The sequence below is a fragment of the Aythya marila genome (assembly GCF_965140915.1).
Source record: "Aythya marila genome assembly, chromosome: 1".
NCBI lineage: Eukaryota > Metazoa > Chordata > Aves > Anseriformes > Anatidae > Aythya > Aythya marila.
In genome coordinates this window covers 128,741,517-128,760,908 of record NC_139042.1, presented here as the reverse complement: position 1 = coordinate 128,760,908, position 19,392 = coordinate 128,741,517, and the positions used below count along the sequence as shown (strand labels likewise).

The 19,392-nt window shown below is 41.4% G+C and overlaps 1 protein-coding gene across 1 annotated transcript in view; it reads left to right on the top strand.

Annotated features, from left to right (window-relative positions):
• VWF (von Willebrand factor) overlaps positions 1-19,392 on the top strand; it is a 145,772-nt gene that overhangs the window by 34,135 nt on the left and 92,245 nt on the right. The window contains exons 11-18 of the mRNA XM_082774180.1: positions 681-817; positions 2,183-2,321; positions 2,936-3,036; positions 6,546-6,741; positions 7,703-7,918; positions 12,729-12,969; positions 13,815-13,909; positions 15,493-15,653. Coding sequence (XP_082630306.1) covers positions 681-817; positions 2,183-2,321; positions 2,936-3,036; positions 6,546-6,741; positions 7,703-7,918; positions 12,729-12,969; positions 13,815-13,909; positions 15,493-15,653 — 1,286 coding nt within the window. The remainder of the gene's footprint in view (positions 1-680; positions 818-2,182; positions 2,322-2,935; positions 3,037-6,545; positions 6,742-7,702; positions 7,919-12,728; positions 12,970-13,814; positions 13,910-15,492; positions 15,654-19,392) is intronic.

The window sequence follows — 19,392 nt, the reverse complement described above, 5'->3', positions numbered from 1 at the left end:
TGAGGACCTTTCTCAGCTCTGCCACAAATGGGCTGTAGCGATCTTGGACATTAGCACTTCCACCCTCTGTGCATCAGTTTCCTCATTTTATAAAGCAGGAAACTTGGTTGCTACATAAAAGGGAGTAGGGAATGTTGTTTAAAATTGGCTAGTGCCATCAGCATCCATTAGTTAGGTTCACATTAAAATACCTTAAGGTAAATTTTAATTAGACTAAAACCTTCAGTTCAAAGTTCAATAAACTAGTTTACTTAAACTGGTGTGATTTGTGTATAAGCCAGCCAGAAGAAACATTGAGAAGCTGTTCTGATTTCTCAGGGCCACGCAGGTATATACCACAGAAGAATCAAATTCACTTCAGTGCAGGGAACTAAGGCCTTCTCTGATGTCCTCGTAAGCTTCCTTTTGAAGCATTGGATAGGCTTTTCTGTGGACATGAATTTCAGTTCTTGAAAGTGATTTATACCATGTTTCCCAGCTTTTCTTGGCGCCGCTGTTGCTACTGGTAATGACTTACAGGAATAAACAGTGAGATAAGCATCTTGTCCGTGCTCTCCAGCCTGCAGGGGACATGGTGTCTGTGCAGCCACCCGACTGCTGTTCCCCTTCCATGGCATGGTAGGACAGGATTTTACTCAAAGCTTGCACCGGGGTGATTAACTGCTCTACATGTTTTCCAGGGGAGTGCTCTGTCACCGGCCAATCCCATTTCAAAACCTTTGACAACAAGTATTTCACCTTCAGTGGGATTTGCCAGTACTTATTTGCCAAAGACTGTGTGGAAAATTCCTTTTCTGTTATCATCGAGACTGTCCAGGTAACAGCAGTTTTGGCCTGTGCATGTGCATGCCCTTGAGAGAGCGGGAAGGGCTGTGGAAGTATGATACGAGTTGCAGATGCACAGACAAACAGAAGTAATTTTCCTATGAAATAATCAGTTTAAATAACAGATGCAGTCTTTCTCCTTGGTTAATAGGCTGCCATTCTCAGGAGCCTACCTGGAGATTCAAATTTATAATGTGATTTGGAGAATGAGCTTCTGCTGTGTCTCTGGCAGCCGAGCAAATGCACACAGGAGAAGGTGCACCCCTTACTAAGCTCCCTGAAGGCTAGTGGCTCACCAGCACCTACGGAAAATGCATTTCCTCAGACACTGAGTGGGGTGCAGTGGCAGAGTAACATCGTGGGTTACTTTTCATTTGGTTAAGTAGCTGGATCATTGCTATTGCTCTCTGGCCTCTCAGCACCTCCTGGCATTCTCCACTGCTTCCCCTGAAGAAAGTGAGAAAGGCAACTGAATGGTCAGAGAATGGAGACAGGTTGGAAAGGAAGCTGGACCAAAATGGGGAGGGAAGGAAACACTGTAGGGGGTGTCACGGAGAGGTGAAGCCTGTCTTTAAGCTGATTGACTGGTTGCGTGTGGGAAGAGGTGAATGAGCTTGGAGACTGGAAGGGTTCTGAATCAGGAACAGGGGTGGGACCTACAGACAGGGAGAGGTGCGGCTGAGTCAGGAGATTTATAGGAGCGAGGAGAAGTATCGGTCTGCCTTGCAGGAGGAGAGGAAAGAGGCACAGGGCACAAGCAACAGAGGAGCTGCAGGCTTCAGAGGAATGGGGGTGTGACGGATATACACACCATCTACGTCTGTAGCCTACATCAGAAAGCTCTGATAATGCATCTCTGAGTCATCTGTGTTTGGAAATTTGCAAAACATGTTTCCATTGAAACTGCTTTCGAAACCAGGGAGGAAAACTGGGGCTTTGTTCCTCATCTGCATAACCCACAACTGGTAAAATAAACACCCTATCAGTCCTGGGTGTGAACTGGGTAGTGTGAACTTCAGGGCTCTTTCCCAGGGTGATGGGCTCTGAGGTGGATTGCTTGCCCCTACAGCAGTGAGACCAGCTGCCCTAGTGTCCTGCTGACACTGCTGCAGTGTAGTTTCTGCAGACTGCTTTCCAGGCCAGGAGGTGCAGAAAGCTCCCTGGTGTGTGGTTAACAGCATAATGGAGCAAAGACTGCCAGCCTGGTGTTTGTGGGCTTCAGAGGCTAGGTCTGTAAAACCATCGAGGCGCTTAACACCTCCTGAATTAGATGTTGAAATGCCTTTTGTGAGCCTGGGGCTAAGTCACCAGTAAAGTGAAATACTGAGGTTCATGGCACATTTTCACTTCTCTGTAGTGTGCAGATGATCCTGATGCTGTATGCACTCGCTCAGCTTCTGTCCGAATCCAAGATATGGACAACAGCCTGATTAAAATGAAACATGGAGGAGGAATTTCACTGAATGGACAAGACATACAGATTCCTTTGCTACAAGGTGTGTTTGTGTGGGATAACTGGCTAGCCACTAAAAGTGTCCCCTTTGTTAGTCTTTTCTGGGTCAGTTCTATCAAAATGTGTTTTCCATACCAAATTATCACTTGCTGCCTCTGTATTTCCGTGTTCTAGAAGTTCTGTCATTCCAGCTTCTCCAGCTGACACATTTTGGGTCAGCACTTCTAAAAGTCAGCAGAATTAAGTTGGTCTGGATTTGGGTGATGTTGAAAACTGCTATTGGTATATTAATTATTAATATTATTATTATTTTCTAAATAGTATGTATATATACAGAAGCTTAAAATCCCACCAGTTATCTAGCAAAATGTCAAAATTAATACTTAATATTCTTTTTTTCAGAATGCACATTGTAGGGCTCCTAAGTACTGTAAAGCAGAGCCTATGGACAAGTTAACACAATTGTAATCTGATGAGCAGGCACAAAGTTTGGGAAGCCTGAAGGGGGATAGTTTGTGCTCCTTGCTTTGGCAGACCTGTGTGCCCCTGTTGCCCTGCTTTGTGGCAGCTACCCTGTTGTTCTGTTCAGAGGGCTGCAGCAGTCCCAGAGAATGAAATCATGCATCTAGACTTGGCTGACACTGTGGTTGCCTTAAGGTGCCCTTCGGATCCAACACATGATGAGGACTTCGGTTCGCCTTACCTATGGGGAAGATTTGCAGATTGACTGGGATGGCCATGGTGAACTCCTTGTGAAGGTTATCTTTCTCACGTTCTTTCTGTCTGCTTTATTTCTGTCTTTTCACTACCTCTTGTCCCACCCAAACATGTACAGAAATTTTCTTGTCTGAAGTGAGAAATTGTTTTCTGTTGCATGGTAGAAATTCCATTCTCCTTTGCTACCCCCAGAGCAATATACATGTCCTTTTGTATTCCAGAAACAAATATTTTCATCCTACAGCAGCGTGGTAGCTCTCTTTTTTTTTTTTCTTTTTTTTTTTCCCCTCATTTTTGTGCAATGACAGCCATTATTAACCATGAATAGTTTTATGTTTTGTTCAGCAGATATCCTCCAAACTGAATTTTTTGTTTTCATTAGCTTTGACTGTCCTTTCTATAGCAATGGATTCATATGGCTTAAAATAAGGGAAGAATGTGGCTCCAGGGACACAGTTATTTATAATTTCCAGGAAAGATCAATTAACTGGTACAATATATGTTGCATGCCTCTTCTACTCTGAGGAATGTTTAATGTCAGTCTTGATTATCAATTAGGATTTGCCTGTGCTGCAGACAGCAGTAGAATGCTCAAACCAGTTTTAAAATAAATGAACTGTAAAGGAAGCAGTTTAGCTGCAGTAACAGAAAGTTTCATGCAGCAATCTTTTATGTATATATATATACACAATTATATACAAGTATATATATTTGTCTGTTGTAAGCTGCAGAGTAAGTTGCAGATCAGAAAATCCTGTGAGGGAGGGGAATAAGGGTGTTTACTGTGGAATATTCTCCTGATAGCTAATAAGCCAACACACACACCTGACCCTGATCCAATGGCTTCTGGAATCTCTGGAATGCTTAAATTGTGAAACCCCATACCAAGAGATACTGTAGCTCAAATAAATGAGAACGAGGTCCTGGCTGAGTTGTGTGAAAGGTCAGGTTACATAGCCACAATGAGCTGCAGTGGTCTTTGCATCTGCCAAGAAGATAAACAACAACTTAGACTAAGTCATCCATCACCCTCCTGCTTGTACAAGAAACAGTGTTTCTTTAGATTGGTAGGCCCTGGGGACTGCAAATGTTATCTCTGAGGGCGTACTTGCTCCTTCAGAAGTGTGAGTCTGCTCTTAGCATTGCTTCCTGGTGTGCAGACCTGCAGGCTACCGGCACTAAGCCAGCCAAGGCATGCTCCCACGTGTTGTAGGGTGGCTGTGGACCCGTATCCTCGTGCTGTTCTTGTGTGGAGGAGTGCTTAACCACAAGCCCTATGTATCTGAGCCCTGCTTGTAAATGGAGCTCTGCAGCTGAACCCTGTGTGGGGCAGTTTTGCTCAATGTTTAATGAAGAAAACTGTTTTCCCAGAGATGATGTTTTTACCAAGCAATGAGATTTGCCATTTCAGAACCATGGTATGGCTTTTACCTTCTCCTTGCCTGCCCTGAAATCGGTCTGAAATGTTATATCTGGCACAAGCATAATGTTCATCAAAGCTCATTCAGGAGTGTGCACAAGAGTTGAAAGGACAACAGGGAAGAAAGACCAGGAATAAGTTTGGAAAGCACATGTGTAGGTTTTATTGTTGTATTGATCTGGTCAGAGACCCATATAGTCTAGCAAATTCCTCCTTAGAGATAAAACAAATCTTATTTTCTGCTCCAGATCCTTTTACTTTGAAAGCAGCGGAAGTTTCTCCAACTGTCTGCACTTATTCAGTTCTTCTCTGAGTTCCCTCCTTTATTACGTATCTGAAGCATCTTTTTAATTGCTTTTAGAGAGTTAAATTGTGCTGCATTTGTAGGCTGACTGTTGCCAAATGTTTCTGACAATTCATGGAAGTGATACACTTCCATTACATCAGCCAGTCTTGTGGCAAAAAAAAAAAAAAAAAAAAAAAAAAAAAACATCAAACAAACAAGCAAACAAAAAACAAAACAACAACAAACAAGCAAACAAAAAACAAAACAACAACAAAAAAAAACCTATTGTGTATTCCTCAAGAAGCACCCCCCCTCCTTTCTGTGACCACTTGATACTTGTGATTCAAGCTTCCATTCAAGTATCAGTGTTTTGAAAATTTGTCAGAATTCGGATTTGTTTGTAGCATTATGTGTCTATGAAGTACATGTACATGAAGTACATGTCTATGAAGTACATAGACATTATGTGTCTATGAACTACAATGGAAATACTGTCCTTGGACATCGGAGCAATAAGAGTACATATACTCCAAGAATTCATGATTGTTCTTTTTGATGCTTTGTATTTATTCTCTGACCTCTGTGTTTTAAGGGAGGTTAGTATTAGGTTATATATTGGAGAATGTTTTAATATTTATTTTTTAATCATACAGAACAAGAATTTTCTTCAAAAATGTTTTGTTCTAGCTTTTTTGGTTTCTGTTTCACTATTTACCCTTGCCAGCGTGATTAAGAGCACTCTAGAAAATGCATGCAGAGCTACTGGAGCATTAAAGCACTGAGTTAGCTTCCAAGGAAAGTTGGCAATATTTGTGATGTATCAGATCTCTACATCTACTATAAACTGACAATTCTTACTGAAATAAAAGATATTGACACATTCCTATTAATAAGATTGTTTGGGAGATTTCCTCCTGTGTGTTTCTAAGTTTAGGGTCCCATTTCAAATGTCTCTTGGTTTGCACAAAGAATAAGGCAGGGTAAAAAGTACATTGCTCTATGGGTTTCTTGCAATGTTTCTTTTAGTGTGTGATAAATTTCTCTAGGTGGGAGGAAGTTCTAATGTGAGGTAATGTAGCTTTGGGATAGTGCTCTCTTCTTTATTTTAATAACATTTCTTTACATTAAGGGAAACAACTCCAACATTGTTTCTGTTTTGTCACAAAACAATCTGTTTAAATATTCTTCATCTTAAAATTTTATTTTAAAATGTGAAATAGTTTCAGGTGCTGTATCTTTTCCCAAACTACTATTCCATTAGTAATATAATCATCTCATGTGGGAATGGTTTTGAAGTAAAAGAAGTGAGATTTAGACTAGATATTAGGAGGAAATTCTTTACTCAGAGGGTGGTAAGGCACTGGAGCATGTTCCCAGAGAAGTTGTGGGTGCCCCAGATGAGGGGTTGCAACTAGATTATCTTTAACATCCCTTCCAACCCAAGCCATTCTATGATTCAGTGATCTCACTATATTCAAAAATGCCACACATACTCCCCTGCCATCATCCTGTTCATTTATATGAATGAAAAGAGAAAAAGAGGGAAAGATTACACTAGACTGCTCATTAAGGCACAAAAGCAAGCCATTATTTCTCCTATTCACCCTCAGTTACCATCTGAAGTTATCACTGTAGCATGCAAAAATTTTCCTGCAGCTACTAATAATAGCATTTTTGTGAGTAGTTTAAAGACGTAATACAATGAAATTGCATCTAGAGTGCTTTAGAGTATATTTTAGAAATTCTTTGATTGTTAAACTGTGTATGGTTCATTCTTTAGAAAATTTTGCTCTACAGTAGTGATCTGTTCTGGAAGATGACCAGGCTAACATTGTGTACCTTAGTTGTCTCCAGTGTATACCGAAAGAATGTGCGGGCTATGTGGAAACTACAATGGAAATCAAGGGGATGATTTTCTTACTCCTTCTGGCATGGTGGAAACTCTTCTGGAAGACTTTGGAAACTCCTGGAAGCTGAATGCAGACTGCCAAGACTTGTTAAAGCAAGACAATGACCCCTGCAATCTCAATCCTCATTTAGGTACTGAACTCCATCCAAAATTAACATGTCCTGTTGTGCAACAACCTGTGATCTTCTATTGTATGTAATAGAGGAAAAAAATAATAAAAAAAGAAAAAGGGGGAAAACAAAATAAACTCCAATTAATGCATTCTTACTGTGGAAAATGTAATGTTTTGTGAAAATTTAAAACAAAAGTCGGTAATGTGAGATCATGCTACCATTCAGTTTGAATGACAGTCCCAGTTAGACCATTACAACCACTCCACAAATGTGTGCCACTGATAGCAATACATTCTCCACCCTCTGGGTGGACAGAACACCCGTCCTTTTCATTCCTAAGGTGTCCTTGCACCTTAGACACTTTTCTCAATCCCTTGTCTTCCTGATCTTACTGCATCCCAACAGTCAGCTTCCCTCTTCTCTGTGCTGCTTGGCTGTCCTGCTGGGACACTGGAAGCAATTCTCAGAGCAATCTTCTTGTGCCAGGTGTTACAACAGGCTCCAATTTCTGGGAAAAGCAAGCACACAGCAAATTTTGTGGCCATAGACCAGATCAGGCACTGTTGATTTGTGAGTGGAGTGCAGCCTAGGAGGTTTAATTTTACAAATATAAAAAGCAGCAGAAAGCAGGGGCCCTATAAAAGGAAGAACAGCACCAGAAATAGTGGTAACAAAATATAAAAGTATTGCTTTTCCTTGATTTGGTTTACTAGTGAAACATTATTCATTTAGTGGAGCTCATGACTTATGAGCTATGATGCTATCTATGCCTATTTGATCCTATTTTATTCTTCTGTTCTTTTTTGTTTGTTTGTTTGTTTGTTTGTGGTTTGTTTTGTTTGTTTGTTTGTTTGTGTTTGTGGTTTTTTTTTTTTTTCCACAAAAGCAAAAGAAAATGCTTACTGTGTCTCTTCTATGTTTTGTTGAAAACCACCGATTGATTTGATGCATGCACATCATTTTTCTCTTTTCAATTTAGCCAAATATGCTGAGGAATCCTGCTCAGTTCTGATGTCTTCTGTGTTTGAACCCTGTCACCGTGAAGTCAGTCCCATTCCCTACATGAAGAACTGCCGCTTTGATGTTTGCTCTTGCTCCAATGGCAAGGATTGTTTGTGCTCTGCGATTGCTAATTATGCAACAGCATGTGCTAGGAAAAATGTTCTGGTCCAGTGGAGAGAACCCAACTTGTGCCGTAAGTGAAATGCTCCTAAAAATTACTTGCTTTCCTTTTCTTGGAGGAATTTCTTGCAGATGCTGAATGATGTATCTAGAATGAGATGATTTCTGCACTTTGCCAAATATTTCATTTAGAAATGTTGAGAGAATACATCTTTCCTCCGGTCCAATAACGATGCAAGAACTGTTCGCAAAAACTGTTCAGCAGTGAGGGAGAAACAGTCATCTGAGAAGCCTCAAAATTTTGACTGGATTTCCATTTTCTGCTGCATTTAAGTTTCAGCTACTCATCTGAAAACTTTTTGCATGTCCCAGGGTGGGAATCTCCAAGAGATTTGTAGTAATGTAGCTTTTCTGCTACCTTTGATGCCCAGGCTTCCCCAGCTCCTGACCATAGCAGAAGTTGAGGGTATGGAGAAAGCAAAAAGGCAGGTACTCAGTCAGGTGGTGTCATAGAACATAACTGTGAAATTATAGATTCATTTTTTGTCAGAAGGGACCTCTATCAGTCTTCTGCTTACAACAGGGCTAATTTACAGCAGATTTCCTAGGGCCTTGCCTAGGCTGTTTTTGAATATCTCCAAGAACAGAGATCCTGCAACCTTTTTGGCACCTGTCCCAGTGTTTGAAGAACTCCCTGGGAGTTTGATTACCACCCTGTCACCCTCTCAGAGGTCTGAGATCTATGTCAAATCTTATTTTCATGTACATCATTCAGCTAGTGGGTGAACATCATTTTGCTGACCACACTTGAGCTCCTTTACTTCTTCACCTTGTAAATTCTGATATGATTTGGAAGCTGGTTCAAGATGACAGCCTGAAACTTGATTATCTGCCTGTGAATTGTATCACTGAGCACAACAAACAGCTTTGGCTGTGGCATTTTGTGTAGACATTTAATTCCTATGAGAATCAACAAGAGTTGAGTTTTGAATTCCCCTGTATTTTATACATGGGGAATATATATGTATTTTTTATATATTACCCCACCTGTAGTAAGTGGCAACCCTGGTTCAAAGGCTGGCAGTTTAAAAGATGAGATGTTGCAGGAGCATAAAAAAAAATTCAGACTGCAGATTTGAGGAAATGGAGTAACAAAATGTTTTTGCATAGATCAGTCCAGTGCAAGATTAATAGCCAAACTGCTAAGAAGCTGGAACAGAAGGCGCACACACTTTTTATTTATTGCTTGCCTTTCTGTTACGTCAGTATGGTAGGAAAAAAATCCATTGCAATGGAATTTTGATGGACACATGCACACTTTTCCCCATAAATATTTGTGAAATTGATATTTTTCCATTTTCCCAAACAACTTTTCTATTAAGGAAAGAAGACAATTGAGAATTTTGATGAAAAGCATGTAGGCTTGCAAGCCTTCCAGATCTGTTTCATACTTCTTCCCAAACTGAGGCTGGAAAAAACATTTATAAACACAGTGTGTAGAAATTAGGAGGGAGAGGGAGGGGTAGATAGAGAGAAAGGTCACTGGTGTTCCATTTGATAGGATCTGTACCTGTAGGGACAGTGGCTATAGCTTCTGCAAGCTGGATAGTATTTACTGCGAATGAGAATGAAACCAGTTTATATTAAACTGCTGCATGGTTTCATAATATTTTACCTAATTTATGTAAATGTTCAGATAGTGGAACAATAATGTAATAAAAATGCTTTTAAAAATGAGCAGGTCTGGAGGTTGAAAGAAAGTGCAGCGATAATGCACCATCGTTCTTTCTGTAATTGAACAAGTCAATTTTCACAATTAATCTTTAATAGTGCAGTGCTGCTTCCTCTTCTCTGTGCATTACAGAGCGCTTTATGCTCTCATAAAGTGACAATTTCCCTGATTGCAGATCCATCAGTCCCCATTAAATAATCCCGATGCTCCAGAAATCTCCTGTCACATGAAGGAGAACATACCCTCTTTTAATGGGCTGGAGATGTGAACATGCAAGTTGCGTAATTTGTGCTGATGGGAGTGCACTAAACAAGTGCTCCATTTCTACATTGGTCAACTGAGATTCAGTTTTTTGGGAATGACTTGACAGAAATCGTTTGCTTGATTTGAAGTGGCAGGGAAGTAAGTCATTAGCATGGCACAGTATTTCTGCTTCCTATCAAGCTAACAAACACATTCATCTCCCATGTCTCTGAAATGATTTTTGTTTGATTAAGAGCTGACTCCTGCCCTTGCAGCCTACTGTGAATAACCAGTCGAGCCAGTTTTTTGTGGTGTGTGGAAGGAGCAGATAGGCAATAAAGTCAAGGTCTGTGTCACCGATGCACAGCATGCCTCTTGTGTGTGTGTATACATGTATGTATACATGTGTGTGTCTACATATGTATGTATGTGTATAGTGTTTGGTGGCAAAGGAGAAGCAATAAACAATTCCCTAGATCTTTCTTCAGGTTTTAGGGACCTATTGATCATCCCAATATTTTCCCATATCTGGTGGGGGTAGGCTGGTTGCTTATTTTGTTTGCATGGCTTCTGTGAGAGGATTTGTATGGTAGATCCAGGAGTGCTGGATCTGAGCAGCATTTGAGAATGATTGCATTGCATTGTGGGGCTCAGCATACCAGCTGGTGCTGATGGAGCAACTGTGTTAAGTCTGCCACGGTGAGTCTTTTTGCAGAGCCTCTGACCTAGATGTGACTGTTTTCATCTTGTACTACCCAAGAAACTGGTAAGGACTTATGTCTCTTTCACTCTGGGTTGAAAGCCTGTCCACAAGAAGCTGTATGAACAACCTCACAAACAGAAATTTTCCAATGATTTCCCACTATTTGCATCTTATCCCCAGGATAGGCTGAGCTTTAGAGCACAGCATTGAACTATTGAGTTTTATAGCAGGCATCAGTAGAATGACTAGATGCACCTCGCCTTTTCCTCTAATTTTCCTGGCAATAAGGGGATTTTTTTTTTTTTTTTTTTTTTTTTTCCAGTGATGGTGTTATTACAAAGTGTACTGACAGCAGTCCCCTCCCAGGTCAGTTGTCTTGCCCTTTTGCTGTTAAAAACAGATGCTGCTGAGAGGTGATGCAGTAGTGTGGTGGGACTTGGAATGTGAATGTAGCCTTATGTAATTGAACCAGAAAACCGGAGGATGTTTTAAGTGTTAGGAAGTGCATGGGCAGGTAAGATGAGTTACAAAGCTTTAGCTAAAAAAGGGATCCACTGTAAACATGTCCTTGTAGGCAGGGAGTGTTACCACTAACTTGCACATGCCTTTAAAATGGTCTTCAGCCCTGACCTGTGCCTATTCAGTATTTGGTTTGCCGCAGAGACTGTGTTCATGTAAGTGAGAAGCGCTGTTCAGTGAATAGCTGCCAAAGACTTCTATAACTGTGAGTGAACCTAGAGTCATCTATTTGTTTCTGAGTTAGAAGGTACTTACTCTGCCTACTGTGTCGATAAGCACATATGCATTTCTAGGTTTTGTGTTGTGAAAGGAAGGTTAAATAGTTTGGACACAAGTCCCAAATCAGGGAGATCTCTTTTCTGAAGAAGGCTTCAAGTCACCTTTGATGCCTGTTGCCTGGATCCTCAAATTAGGGGTTTACAGTTTACACTCCCATGTCTGGATTACAGGTACCTCAATAAAGTTGGGAGGGGATATTGGTGCAACCACACCTCTCTACAGTAATTCTTCATTTCAGAAGAATTTTGTGAATGTAAACATTAGGCATTTGATAGCATGTTAATCTTGCTTTGTGATCTTCAGTGTTACTTCTGCTCTGCCTTCAGCTGTGTAAGGTTGCAGGGTTTTAGCCTTGCTATATTTTTTTCTTTTACTGCCATTGCTGCTACATTTCCTGGGGATTTGTGATCACAGAACAGGGGGGCAGGAATTATTGTATCGTTCTGCAGGGATGACAGGAGAAAGAGCTGCCTTGGTTTGAAACCTTCATGTTGGTTTTTGCACAATACAAATGTGCCTACTTTTGTTTGCAGCTGCTTTCCTCACTCCACTGAACATCCTACTTCATAATCTTATGACCCTGGCCATTTGCTCTGGAAGGTTACTACAAACACGATAGGTTTTGTAAATCCTGGTTAATAGGAGGCCTGTGAAAAGCCCATGGTAATACTAACCTGTTTTCTCATCTTTTGAAATGTGTTGTCACAACTGCCACCTAGTGCTGATGCTGGTGTAGGCAGAGGAGCTTCCCTCAAAATTAGTGCTGTAGAATTGAGTTAAACCTTTATAAACAAAGAATCCAGTATGCCTCCAAAGCCATAATGAGGTCTCCATAAAAATGAATTCATCATCAAAAACCATTAGTTTCCAAGGTTTGGCTCCGCAATCACTAAGTGACTTTGTTATTTGCACCTGTTTCCACAAACCCCTGAGAGCTGGGTTGTGAGGCTTTGTACTGTTGTAGTACAAAGGCAGAGACATACGTTTCTAATTATTTTGACCAAACTGTTTCTGACTATATCGAAAAGGAAGAGAAGTGTGTATGTGCCCATGACATTCTTGTCATGCTCCTGACTTGTAGATGCAAATAATGACAAAAATTGGACAGAGTCTGTGTTTTTCATTCTGGATGAAATTTTGTGGTTGGAATTCCATCACAGGGGTTGCAGTTAAGTCTCAACATTTATTGGAAACTGCACTTTGTAAAGTTTTGCTTGTTCATATAAGCAATGCCCTAGGCTTCAATATTATTACAGAGTTAAAAGAAAGCCACTGTAATACAGGCATCAATTGGTGAATAAATTGAGTAAATACATTTTAAATCCACAGCTTTACAGTCTGGGTTAGTCAGCTTTTGTTGGCTTTAGATCAAATTCCAATTTACTTCATGTGCACATATCTCAACAGCAATGACCTGTCCTGAAGGCCAAATTTACCGGCAATGTGGAACACCGTGCAACCAGACCTGCAGATCTCTGTCCTACCCAGATGAGGACTGCAATGAATTCTGCATGGAAGGCTGCTACTGTCCCCCTGGGCACTACCTGGATGAGAGCAAGGAGTGTGTACCAAAGTTCCAGTGTTCTTGTTACTATGATGGTGAGATCTTCCAACCAGAGGATGTCTTTTCAGATCATTACATCATGTGGTAAGTGCAGTGTTCATAATTTATCCCTATATGCTGTGACTCAGAAATTTTTGGATAGTCTGACTAACTGATTTTGTTCCTTAGTTCCTTTACCGCTGCTGAAACTACATTAAAAGTGAACAAGATTTTGCCTCTAACCTAAATAAGTTTTGCAGTTTCATCTTTATCCATATTATTTCAAAAGCCACCTTAGTCAGAAAACAGGATATTAAGCCCTGTTCCATGAACAGTTCCCGACAGTTCAAAATGAAGTTCAGTTACTGACCATAGCTACTTTGTAAGCTTTTAAAATGACACTTTAATGTACTACAATATATTTCTTAAATGTTAAAACCTAATTACCTCTACCAAAGAGATAAATATTAAAAAGCATTTCTAATTGTTTAATTGAGTAGCGGTACACTGAGAGTAGTAATGTAATTGCTGGGTGGCTCACAGCAATTGGGTGGATCTCAATAAGCCCAGGTTTGGGAACAGTGTCTTCTCCTTTTCTCTTCTACCACAGAAGTCATATGTTGCAGGCTCTGAGTGGTCCCTTACCTCTCTCTGCAGTGGGCCTGACTACTGTCTTGCTCAGCTTCATGCCTGTGCAGATGCATGAGATTCAGTGGGATGGGAACTAGCATAAAGCTCGGCTACCATACTAGTACTTCACTGTGATTATCTTAAGGATAATCCAGCCTTTAACACTGGTAAACACAGTGGATGGAAAGCAACAGATCAGTTCAAATGACAGGTGTAATTTTGGTGCTCTCACTGGTTCATTGCAGGCCTGTCTGAAAACAACAGCATGAGTGAAAGCTATATGTCAATTTGTTAAACATAAATCTGTTTGCTTTTCTTAGCTATTGTGAAAATGGCTTAATGCACTGCAGTACAAACAAAGCTCCTGGTGCCTTCCTGCCAGATATTTTCGCTGATGAGAGGCCATCTGCCAGAAGTTAGTATGCATTAATTTTTGTTATTATTTATTATTGCATTTCTTTTTCCTCTTTGGTCTCATGGTAATTCAGGGTAGGGAAGAAGTATCGGAGATTGGAGTGCTGGTGCTGTTGTGAGTCTTCTTATTACTTTGTTGTTGTTACAGATAGAAATAAAATGTTTATATGGGATTATGCAGGGCTCATTTTGTCCCACTTCTCAAAATTATATTTAGCCAACCACCATTTCTTAGCAGTTGTAGAGGTTAAGGGGTTCTTTGGTGATCTGAGGCCCCCAGTTGCTGCTTGAGGATTGTATGACGTCACTAGCTAGCCGGCTTTATACCTCTTGCTTCTGACTAGCAAGGTCTTCTTTCCAGTGCAAAGGTTTTTTGTGGCCTGAAGGTTAGACTGTTACCATGCACCAAGTGTGCCTTCTGGCCATGAGGCATCTCACCGTAAAACCTCCCAGAGACTGAAAACTGCCTTGCTGAGCTAGGCATTGTGTTGGTCTGTGATTTTCTCTGGTTCATCACTGCTACCTGGATAGAGTTTATGGGATTGTGATGAGAGAGCAGGGTCTGAGACTGGATATCTCTCAGAGAGAACAGGGATAGTGGGGATTGGGTGAGGCCTGGAAATGTCCCTACAGTCACCAAGAGTAATCACAAATACAGCGTCTTCCACGGCATGTTGCCAAATGCACTTGCTCAGGGTGTTTGTAGAAAATTTTTGACTCATGACTTTGAGACAAAAGTTTGTTTGCCTTTGCTTCTTCTGATAAACTACCAGGCATCCTTACTGCCAAGTAAGGATGTGAAAAGCATCCTTAGTGCAGTGAAAAGCACTGAAAATCTGTCTGGTTGATACAGCACAGTGTCATGCTTAACATTTCTTGGTAGATCACCCATAACAGTGTTGCTGTCTGCCCCCCTTCAGGTAGTCTTATTAGGTGTATATCATGTTGACCTCTTACCAAACGCATGCTTTAATACTGTGAAGAAATAATTTTATTGAATAGGGTACATTAACACTTAACTTCTGAGAGGCATATTGCTAGCATCACTTGAAAAAGAATTCCTTGGGAAATTCTAATTTTCTATCAGAAACTGAAGTTTTGGAGTTTGAAAACTTAGTATTTAATCTAAGAGCATTGTTATTAACAGTCACCAATGCAGTTACACTCAGTTTTGGAGGTGGGTGTAAATGCAACAATATATGTTGCTGGTGTTTCTCAGAGCATCGTTTTTATGCTGATATGTGCACACTGTCTACAGGTTGAAATATGCTTCAAATTAAAGTGTGCTTGCAGCTCTAGTGCAATCTGGAGTCCAACTGTTTATTTCAATAAAATGGTATTTACCCTAATGCAGATCCTTTTGCTTCTATGTTAGAATACATACTTTTGTGCTAGCCTAACTGAGGTCACTCCAGAAAAGGGGTCTGTTACCTTTACATTGTCATGAATATTAGTGTAGTGGTATTGCCCTATTGTATACTCAAACTTTGTTTTCCAGCACCAGTGTTTATCCATCCTTTAGAAGAATACTTGCTAGTAATACTTGAGTTCTAATAGCGATTTTTGTAAATTTATTTCTAAAAGTAAAAAGGAGCTTGACATGCAGATCACCTATGGAAACATTTATCTGTCCTGCAAACAACCCAAGAGCTGAAGGGCTGGAGTGTGCCAAGACTTGCCAGAACTATGACTTGGAGTGCATCAGCCATGGCTGCATATCTGGATGCCTATGTCCAAAAGGCATGGTAAGCAGGCTTAACTGCGCCACAGGGAAGCAGACCTTCTTTTTATTGCCTTCATTATTTCCTATTGACAGTCTTCTTGCAGATTGGAAATATGTGGTTATGAAGCATTCCACAGTGACTCTGTGGTTTATGGCTGGCTTAAAATATATATATTTTATATATAAAAATATATATATTTATATATTTATATCATAAATATATATGGCGGTCACCAGTGGGGTCCCTCAAGGCTCTATTTTAGGACCGGTACTTTTCAATATTTTTATAAATGATCTGGATGTAGGAATAGAGGGTATTTTGAGCAAGTTTGCTGATGACACCAAACTTGGAGGAGTTGTGGACTCAAATGAGGGCGTAAAGGCCTTGCAGAGGGATCTGGACAGGTTGGAGAGCTGGGCGATCACCAACCGCATGAAGTTCAATAAGAGCAAGTGCCGGGTCCTGCACCTGGGACGGGGAAACCCTGGCTGCATGTACAGACTGGGCGATGAGACGCTGGAGAGCAGCCTAGAAGAGAGGGATCTGGGGGTCGTGATAGACAGCAAGTTGAATATGAGCCAGCAGTGTGCCCTGGCAGCCAGGAGGGCCAATCGTATCCTGGGGTGCATCAAGAACGGCATCGCTAGTAGGTCAAGGGAGGTGATTGTCCCGCTCTACTCTGCGCTGGTGCGGCCTCACCTCGAGTACTGTGTGCAGTTCTGGGCACCACAGTATAAAAAGGACATGAAACTGTTGGAAAGTGTCCAGAGGAGGGCTACGAAGATGGTGAAAGGCCTTGAGGGGAAGACGTACGAGGAACGGCTGAGGTCACTGGGCCTGTTCAGCCTGGAGAAGAGGAGGCTGAGGGGAGACCTCATCGCAGTCTACAACTTCCTCGTAAGGGGTTGTCAAGAGGCAGGAGACCTTTTCTCCATTAACACTAGTGACAGGACCCGCGGGAACGGGGTTAAGCTGAGGCAGGGGAAATTTAGGCTGGACGTCAGGAGGGGGTTCTTCACAGAGAGGGTGGTTGCACACTGGAACAGGCTCCCCAGGGAAGTGGTCACTGCACCGAGCCTGTCTGAATTTAAGAAGAGATTGGACTGTGAACTTAGGCACATGGTCTGAACTTTTGGGTAGACCCGTGCGGTGTCAAGAGTTGGACTTGATGATCCTTAAGGGTCCCTTCCAACTCAGGATATTCTATGATTCTATGATATATTAGGACAGGTGCTCACTCCTTCTAACTAGTATATCTGCATAGAAGATGAAGCTTGTAATAATTGATAATGAAATAGACAAAAAACACATTTTTTTTTCTTTAAGACAAATATATTCTTCCTTCATCTGTCCTCCCAAATGTTTCCTCAGTCTTGCTGAACATCCCTAGTCAGAGAGAGAGAAATACATAGAAATCCAACCTCGAATTACCCACTCCACATCCAGCCAAACCCTTCTCAGTGTCTTCTTGTCAAGTCTCTGCCTGTTCTGCTGCCTTCCTTTGCATTGTATCAAACTGAGAGCTCCCCATGAGAGGGGAGGTAAGACATTGTGGTGGTTTTGCTCAGGTGGGCGGCCGAGCTCCACCAAAACTGCTCTCTCATTCCCCCTCCTTAAAGAGGAACAGGGAGAAAATACGATGAAAAGGGCTCAAGGGTTGAGGTAAGGATGAGAAAATTGCACAGTCATTATCGTGACGGGTAAAATAGACTCAGTATAGGGAGACAGTAAGATTTATTACCTTTTACTAACAAGCTAGAGAAGTGAGAAACAAAGGCAAGAAACCAAAAGCGCCTTCCCCCCCATCCACCCTCTTTCACTTCCTCCCCCCAAGTGGCGCAGGGAAATGGGGAAACAGGGGTTATGTGCTTCTTCTCCACTGCTCCTTCTCAGTCACTCTGGTCCCCTGTGATGTGGGGTCCCTCCCACGGGATGCAGTCCTTGCTGAACTGATCCGGCATGGGCTGCGCACAGGCAGCATCTCTTCAAGAGCTGCTCCAGATATGGGTCTGTACCATGGGATCCATCTATCAGGAGCAAACTGCTCCAACCTGGATCCCTCACGGGCAGCAGCTAATGTCAGGTCACCTACTCCTGCATGGTCTCCTCTCCACGGGCTACAGGTCTTGCCTGGGATCTGCTCTGGCAGGGGTCCTCCACAGGCCTCAGCCTCCATCAGTGCAGGTCTACCTGCTCCACCGTGGTCTCCTCCACAGGCCAAAGCGTGGAACCCTGCTCCACCGTGGTGCTCCATGGGCTGCAGGGGGACATCCTGCTTCACCATGGTCCTCACCACAGGCCGCAGGGGATTTCTGCTCCGGCGCCTGGAGCACCTATCCCCCTCCTTCTTCACTGACCTTGGCATATGCAAGGCTGTTTCTCACTCCTCCCACTCTTCCAACTGCTGTGTGGTGCAGTGTTTTTTTTTTTTTTTTTTTTTTTTTTTTTTTTCCCTGCCTTAAATATGCTCTCACAGAGGTGCAAAACAACATCAATAATTGGCTCAGTTCTGGTCAGCAGTGGGGCCCTTACCTAACATGGGGCAGCTTCTAGATTCTTCTCACGCAAGCCACCCCTATGGCCCCCCTGCTACGAAAACCTTGCCACATAAACCCACTACAGACATGGAACTTGCTAGGGTGATGCCAGAAGGTGTCTTGGAATTGCAGGTAGTGTGTTGAACATGCTCTTTCCACTGGAAAGATGCTTTCTGGAATCCAGGGCTATGTCCCACTGTAACCCTTAAATTTAATCATTGTTTTAGTCATCTTCAAATTGAGCAAACAGTTATTTGCTAAGCCAGTGACAGCAAACTCAATATCAATATAGAACCCTGATAGAAAGCAGACAGAGTAGAATAGAAAGCAGATTGCTGCTGTTTTCTCTGAGCAACGGAAAAATAATCAGTGTTCAGTGCTGTACTACACTGTCTGGACAAGCAAAGAGTTGTGTGTAGGATGTTGCTTTGGGTTGGGAATTGGGTGCAGTCCTGAGAGTAACATGAAATAGGATAGAGGTGGAACATATCGTACACTCTTTAAGTAAATAGCAATTTTGAGTCATCTGCCCAGGAAAACTATTGGGAAGAAGTTTGTGATGCTTGATGCATGAAATGCAGATGAAAATACCTGGTAGATACTGGAAAAAGAGAATTGAGGTTCCAACTTTATTTTGTTTGAGGGCTAAAATATTCTACAGTTATTTGCTACTTGTGGTACTTGGAGACATGCTGGTACAGTTTTTTGACTCAGAGGTGTATGCAGTGAAGCAAGAGGTTTTCAAATGCTGCAACCCAGACAGTCTGGAAATTGTTTTATTTATTTATTTATTTATTCATTCATTCATTTATTTTCTGCTCTCTTATACCTGCTCCGAGTTCAGGTTCAGATTAATATGTACTGAATATTACTGTTTGCAAATGAAGGCATGGGTTCTAGAGCTGAGATGCATGTTTATATTTAGGCTTCAAGTCTAATGAAATGACTTTATGCAATAGTTAATTTTTTTTTTTTTTTTTTTTTTTAAGTGGAATTTTAACCTTAAGTGACAGTATATTTTTATAAAGGTTTGCCTTTATTCTTCTTCTGTAAATGGTGTTTTTCTCCCTCAGAATTCCTTCCACTGTCTTACTAGAAACAAGCCCCCACAATTCTCATAATTTCTAGCATTAATGTTCATGTATTTTTTGAATATTCCTAACATTTTTTTTGCTGATAAACACATATTTATGTAAATAGAATAAGATGTCAGTTTCAGACAA